General features: G+C 43.8%; 1 protein-coding gene across 1 annotated transcript in view; it reads right to left on the bottom strand.

Moving 5' to 3' along the window:
* Positions 1-202: 202 nt before the first annotated feature.
* Positions 203-8,019, bottom strand: part of trip4 (thyroid hormone receptor interactor 4) — a 112,687-nt gene continuing 104,870 nt past the window's right edge. Inside the window, exon 13 of the mRNA XM_078429731.1 lies at positions 203-607. Coding sequence (XP_078285857.1) covers positions 540-607 — 68 coding nt within the window. The 3' untranslated portion in view covers positions 203-539. The remainder of the gene's footprint in view (positions 608-8,019) is intronic.

The raw sequence follows: 8,019 nt of genomic DNA, 5'->3' as shown, positions 1-8,019 counted from the left end.
TTGGCCAACTGGGCAAGTGTCTATTACTTTGTGAGCTGGTCTGCGATTTCCACTGTTTCTGTGACCTCCCAGTACATGGTCTTGACTCGCGGCAAGGGTCAGCTTCCATGTTATATTTCTTCCAGGAGCCTGTAAGCACCGCATTTAAAGTTTCCTCCATTACTAGAAAGCATGGTCAAAGACAGATAGGTTTCAAGCATCATTAACTCCTTTAATCAAATGTAGCAAGTAAAGCTGAACAAGACCTTGTTTTGTGGATTGCCAAATGGTGGCAGGATAACTGGAATGTATGTTTCTGAACTTTAATATTACCAAATATTTGAATTACATTCTTAAATATTGATAAATATCAAGGCTTTGAGATTTCTGGGTCATCAGTGTCAGGCTGCTGGTTAATGCAGTGGAGGGTTGTTAGATTTTGCAACTGTACCTTACTGGCTACACATTTTACAATACACTTTTAAGTTACCAGCTCTGGGACTTCACAGCACAAGGCAATCCAAACCTCGTGCCACATCCCACGTTTGGTTTCTTGTGCACTATGTTATCTGTTTCTGTCGCATTAATGCCTTCTTCATTCCTTGATGCACCTTGGAGTCCAATTTCCCTGTGGTAAACACACAAAAATAAACCACATTTACTGCAGGATAAGCAATATATTTCAAATTACTACAAAAAAAGACACTAAGCACTGAAGTAACTCAGCGGGTCAGGCAACATTTCTGGAGAATATGGGTAGGTGATGTTTCTGGTTGGGACCTCTCTTCAATCTGAAGGAGGGTCCCGACTTGAAATATCACCGATCCACATTTTCCAGAGATGCTGCCTAACCCACTGAGTTACTCCAGCACTTTGTGCCTTTTTATTGCAAACCAGCATCTGTAGCTCCTTACAAATTAGTACGACCTATAAGTGGTTTTGTTTTTGCTAATATTTATAATGAAGGGTAGTAGGAAATAGACAATGATGCCTTGTGGGTCATTAACGACAAGGTCTGTAAGGAAGCCTCACTCAGGAGATATCAGCATCTCCTCCAAAGTAAATATCAAGAGAATCTGCCCTTAATAAAGACAGTGTATGGTGTGATGATTGGGGTCAAGGGTGGCACGGTGGCACAGCGGTAGAGTTGCTGCCTTACAGCGAATGCAGAGCCGGAGTCTCAGGTTCGATCCTGACTACGGGCGCCGTCTGTACGGAGTTTGTACGTTCTCCCCGTGACCTGCGTGGGTTTTCTCCGAGATCTTCGGTTTCCTTCCACACACCAAAGACATACAGGTTTGTAGGTTAATTGACTGGGTAAATGTAAAAATTGTCCCTAGTGTGTGTAGGATAGTGTTACTGTGCGGGGATCGCTGGGCGGCGCGGACTCGGTGGGCCGAAGGGCCAGTTTCCGCGCTGTATTTCTAAATCTAAAGAAAAATCTAAAAAAATCTAAGACAGATCTTCCTGTTACAAAAGGGCATTAAATCACAAATGAGTACGGACCAAAGAAGCAAGCAGAGTTTATTGCATGTGTTGGAGGGAACTGCAGACGCTGGTTTAAGTCGAAGATTGACACAAAAAGTTGGAGTAACTCAGCGGGTCAGATAGCATCTCTGGAGAAAAGGAATAAGTGACGTTTCGGGTCGAGACCCTTCTTCAGACTGAAAAGGGGCCTCGACCCGAAAAGTCACCTATTCCTTTCCTCCAGAGATGCTGTCTGACCTACTGAATTACTCCAGCTTTTTGTGTCTATCTAGAGTGTATTGCACGTGTGGCTTCAAACAAACAGATTTGATAAACCCCCGATCACAATCATTTTAAAGTGGTTCAACCATTCTATCAAAGCATTTTGGAAACAAGCCAATATATTAATGACTATAGTTAGACAAATGAATTCTCTCTTGTGTATAATTAGATCCGCAATATTGAAATCTTCCCTTTTCTTCATTACTGTTAATTGCAAATCACAAATGATGAACGTCTATTATGTGTGATGCTCAAGCTGCTGAAACAGAAGGAGACTCAGAGAGTAAAAACAATATTTTTGCGTTGATCAGTGCAATTGATTACATATCTTGAAGAGTCAGGTGCTGGACATTCATACTATAGCATTGAATAGAACAGCACATGAAATCAGTCAGGCTGTTGAGAAAATGCCACAAAAACTACTTATTTGATTTTGAAAGGATTTTTTTTCCTTTGCTTTATAAATTGCTTCCAAAATTGATTGCATTTGTCCACAGCAAAAAAAGCTTTTTTTCATTAAAAAAAAAATGGAAAGATTTGCCAGTTCTATACAAGTTGGTTTTTAGTTTTTGGAGATACAGAGTGGAAACAGGCCCTTTGGCCCACCGAGTCCACGCCGACCAATAAATTACACGAGTTCTATTCAGAAGCCAATTAACCTACAAACCTGCACGTATTTGGAATGTGGGAGGAAACCGGAGCACCGGAGAAAACCCAGGCGGTCACAGTGAGAATGTATAAACTTTGCACAAACTGTACCCCTAGTCAGGATGGAACCCGGGTCTCTGGCGCTGTGTGGCACCAACTCTCCCACTGCGCCACTGTGTTGCCCTCCGGATTTTAATAATGCACTGGAATAGAAACTACACTTCATCCATTGTGCCTATGGTAGACTATCACACATCCCTGTTTCCGTGCTGTATATCTTGATGACCGGCCCTCTTCACCCCACCTCTTCTCCTCTCTACCCCCACTCCTTCCTGCTTTCTGCAGGGACCATTCTTCCCATGACTCCCTGGTCCCCATCTCCTGGCACTTCTCTCTCACCACCATCCAGAGGTATTTATTCACAAAGTGCCGGAGTAACTCAGCAGGTCAGGCAGCATCTCAGGAGAGAAGGAATGGGTGACGTTTTGGGTCGAGACCCTTCTTCAGTCTGAAGAAGGGTCTCGACCCGAAACGTCACCCATTCCTTCTCTCCTGAGATGCTGCCTAACCTGCTGAGTTACTCCAGCATTTTGTGAATAAATACCTTCGATTTGTACCAGCATCTGCAGTTATTTTCTTATACCATCCAGAGATTTGTCACTTCAGTCTCACGCCACAAATATAAAAATGGTGGTTTCAAAATGGCCAAGTATGAAAACAAAAGTTGATTGTGAAAAAACATGTAACTCCTTGAGACCTAGCTTAACAACAGCAGTTAATTCTTCTGAATTTATATATTTCAGTCTGTCCTAGCTTTCTACATTGTCATGGTGAGGCCAAAGGCAAACTGAAGGAACAACACCCTGTATTCTGCTTGGGTGACCTTCAAACTAATGGCTCCATCTTCCGACCATCCTTTTCTTACCTGGTTCCACCTGTTACCTACCAGCCTCCGCCTCTTCCCTTCCCCCTCCCCTCCCGTCCCTCTGTCTTCCCATCACCTCCTCCCCCACCCGCCCCTCATCAGGTTCCACCCCCTACCACCTCTGTCTCATCACTCCCTCTCACCTCATTATACTGGATATCTTTACCCTACTCTCTTGGTGCCAAAATGGCCTCCAACCATCCCTTTGCCTCCACAGATGCGCCTGTGATCTGCTGAGTTCTTCCAGCAGTTTATATTTTTCTTCCCCCCATAAATCCTTCAACAGTTGAGATGCAAGTAGCAGGAATTGAGAGGAAGTGAACCAATGCGAGGAGTATTATTAGCGAAAGGTAACAAATGTAAAATCAGTAGCCAGAAAAACAATGTCCCTTCCCGACTAGGCCAACTAATTTGATGAGGAAGGGTCTCAACCCGAAATGTCACCTATCCATTCCCTCCCTAGATACTGCCTAACGTGCCGAATTCCTCTGCTGCTTTGTGTTTTGGCCAACTAGTTTACTGGGTTGGAATTTCAGTTCCAAACGCATTAGCCGTTGACTCAGTACATCAAATAAAAATCACTTAAATACCTTCAGCTACATTAGTTGAACCGCAGAACATGTTTTAATTTGCATCATTGCAGGAACAGATGGCGGAATCGGTATATTTTTGTACCATCAATAGCTTGCTTACTTATTGGCCAGGCAATTCCCTTGTGGCATGCACAATGGAGCACCCCAGTGATTAATGATTTTTGAAAGGGCATCAGAGGCTCCACAACAAACGAGCAGCAGGACCATATATTTTCCCTTTTGAGGTGAAATCTAATTACACATACAAGATCAAAGAGCAAAACTACATTTCCAGCATGTGTTGATTCTGTAAAGATATCTAGTTTCCGTATCAATTAGCAGGACATTATATAAAGTTAGTGACACAAATTGTGAACACGTTGAACTGGCGGGACTCCAAAGGGAATAAAGATGCATTGGTTCCTCTGCTGAAATTTTTTTTTTTATCTTCAAGCAAGTTAGCCACAGAAATCAAGTTACCTTCTCTCTCTTCCCCCCCACCCTTCCTCAGGACCCATACCCACTCTTGCAACTCTGTCTCTCAACTCTGTGACAATATACAATCCATAGAGCAGAGCAAAGCCAAAGAGCACAAAGGTAATTTCTCAATGCACTGCTGACAGGAAGCCCTGGAAATGAATCACAGAACTGTTACAGACTACAGAACAGGAGGCAGCCATTCAGCTCATCAAGTCTATGTTTAGTTTAGAGATACAGTGTGGAAAAAGGCCCACCGGGTCCGCACAGACCAGCAATCACCGCATATTATCACGATCCTACACACACACACACACCAGGGACAATTTTTACATTTACCAAGCCAATTTACCTGCATACCTGCATGTCTTTGGAGTGTGGGAGTAAACCAAAGATCTCGAGAGAAAACCCACTCAGGTCATTGGAGAATGTACAAATTCTGTACAGGCGGCACCCATAGTCGGGATCGAATCCCGATCTCCGGCACTGAAAGCGCTGTAAGGCATCAACTCTACCGCTGCGCCACCGTGCCGCCCCTATGCTACTAGCTCCTTCTACAGTAGGTCCCTGTTCATCACCTACTTTGACACCAATCACAAGCTGCTTTGTTCTGAAGAAAGGGATGAGGTGGGTCGGCTGCAGGGGGACTCAGATAGATTGTTTCTTGATTCGTACGGGTGTCAGGGGTAGTCAGGAGAATGGGGTTAGGAGGGAGATAGATCAGCCATGATTGAATGGCGAATTTGACTTGATGGGCCGAATGGCCTAATTCTGCTCCTATCACTTATGAACATGTGAATTATATTTTTAAGAATTAAGACATTTTTAATTTTTGTGGAGATTTGGGTTGGGAGGGGGGAACGTTGAGGGAGGGAAGACAGAACAAGTTTCCTAACGCTGCTTCATACAGTGCTAAAGGTAATTTTGTAGTCTGTCTATCTAAAATAAAGAACAGCAACCAAGGAACAAAATGATAATAATCAGTAATAGACACAAAATGCTGGAATAACTCAGCGGGACAGGCAGCATCTCTAGAGAGAAGGAATGGGCGATGCTTTGGGTCAAGACCCTTCTTCAGACCCTCCTTTATCTGCAGTTCCTTCTACAACACATTCCTTCTCTCCAGAGATCCTGCCAGACCCGCTGAGTTACTCCAGCATTTTATTTCTATCTTCGGTTTAAATTAGCATCTGCAGTTCCTTCCTACACATTATAAATAATCAGTTTATTCACAAAATGCTGGAGTAACTCAGCAGGTCAGGCAGCATCTCAGGAGCGAAGGAATGGGTGACATTTCGGGTCGAGACCCTTCTTCAGACTGATCTGAAGAAATAATCAGTGCCAGGATATGTTAATGAATTGTGGATGGCTTTAAATTAATTGCAAAATAGCAACCCAAATGAGAAGTATCTCAACAATAACGTCAAGGGAACATAAAAGAAACAAACCACTTACTGTCAAATTCTTCCTGACCTAGACAACAACTTGCCCATCACCAAATCCATCCAATTTATTTAATTCTCCCAGGGGAGACCCTGAAATAAAGGTAAACTACTACGATGATAAAATGTGGCAACATTTTTGACAGTCCAATTGAGCAAAACTCCAGTGCAGTACATTACAACCTACAATTACATTTCCCCAGATCCCACACGTACAGAAATCACTTGAGTTCTGCACATACTTGATAAACCACATCTATACTGTTCACTATAAAATTTAAAACATGTACGGAGTTTATACGTTTTCCCCATGACCTGCGTGGGCTTTCTCCGGGTGCTCTGGTTTCCTCCCACAGTCCAAAGACGTACAGGTTTGTAGGCTAATTAGCTTTGGTGAAATTGTAAATTGTCCCTCGTGTGTGTAGGATATAGTTGTGTGTGGGGATCGCTGGTCAGCACGGACTCAGTGGGCCGAAGGGCCCGTTTTCAGCTGGATCTCTAAACTGAACTATTAATCAGGCTTCGCTCAACACCTGCGCTCAGTCCGCATTGACCAAACTGATCTCCCGGTGGCCGAGCACTCCAACTCCCCCTCCCATTCCCAGTCTGACCTTTCTGTCATGGGCCTCCTCCAGTGCCATAGTGAGGCCCACCGGAAATTGGAGGAACAGCACCTCATATTTCGCCTGGGCAGTTTGCAGCCCAGTGGTATGAACATCGACTTCTCCAACTTTAGATAGTTCCTCTGTCCCTCTCTTCCCCTCCTCCTTCCCAGATCTCCCTCTATCTTCCTGTCTCCACCTATATTCTTCCTTGTCCCGCCCCCCTGACATCAGTCTGAAGAAGGGTCTCGACCCGAAACGTCACCCATTCCTTCTCTCCTGAGATGCTGCCTGACCTGCTGAGTTACTCCAGCATTTTGTGAATAAATACCTTCAATTTGTACCAGCATCTGCAGTTATTTTCTTATATTAATCAGGCTTAGCGGTTATTTATGAATGAGCTAATGAGCACAAGATCCACTGTTTTTCATCACAGTCTCCAGGAGTCTTTTTTAGGGAGTCTGCATTGTGTAAAATAAAACCTTCTAATACACAGCACTGCATAACCTTAGTGCGGTTTGACAGTGACCTCAGACGAGGGCCTGGATGACATTATAAACGAGCTTTGTTTTTTTTAAAAAGTGATGCAAGATCAGTCATCTCTCGCAGTGCCACAATTCTCCGTATCGCAATCAGATACAGGAAACATATCCATCACTTTCACCACAAAAAGCTGTAAACCGGTCACTTCCTCCCCTCGGGTGGTAAATGTATAGCAATTATATTTACTGCCGGAACAGCAACTGTTTCAAAAGTAACACAGTGGCTGTGAAACACTGTCACCCCAACAGTGTAACAAGGCCTCCATAAATACTGATCACTGCAAGATTTCAAACAGGGGACCTCCTGTTCATTCCTTGAGCATTTTCCCTACTATTGACTTTAGACATTAGAGATATAGCGTGGAAACGGGCCCTTCGGCCCACCAAGTCCGTGCTGATCAGCAATTACCCTGTACACTAGCACTATTCTATGCATTAGGGAAAATTTACAATTTGAAGAAGCCATTTAACCTACAAACCTGTACTTCTTTGGAAAATGGAAGGAAACTGGAGCACCCGGAGAAAACCCACACGGACATAGGGAGAACGTGCAAACTCCATGCAGACAGCACCCATAATCAGGATGGAACCCGAATCTCTGGCGCTGTGAAGCAGCAACTCTACCGCTGTGCCGCCCTTGTGAGAATGAAAAACTTTTGAAAAAAGACAAAGTGGTAGAGTAACTCAGCGGTTCAGGCAGTAGGTCTGGAAGACATTGATAGGTGACGTTTCAGGTCAGGATTCTCTTTCAGCCCTGAAACGTTACCAATCCATGTCTTCCAGAGATGCAGTCTGAGCCGCTGAGTTACCCCAGCTTTTGTGGGGGATTTTTTGTAAACCAGCATCTGCAGTTCCTTGTGTCTGTAGAAATCTTTACGTGTCTTCAATCTGCCTTTCAAATTATTCAATGTGAACCCCTTTTTCCTACACACGAAATATAACTTGAAGGAAGTTTGCTTGCTATCTTCACATCGAGGTTTGCATTTTTTTTCTAACAATGCTGGGAAGCTCAAGAATATTGCCTGACAATTAGCCCAAAAGGTTTCATCTGTTCCTTTGTCACACTGATTGTGACCTTAGTCT

Source organism: Rhinoraja longicauda, chromosome 38 (assembly GCF_053455715.1).
Source record: "Rhinoraja longicauda isolate Sanriku21f chromosome 38, sRhiLon1.1, whole genome shotgun sequence".
NCBI classification, from domain to species: Eukaryota; Metazoa; Chordata; class Chondrichthyes; order Rajiformes; family Arhynchobatidae; genus Rhinoraja; species Rhinoraja longicauda.
This window is presented reverse-complemented; position numbering and strand designations above follow the sequence as displayed.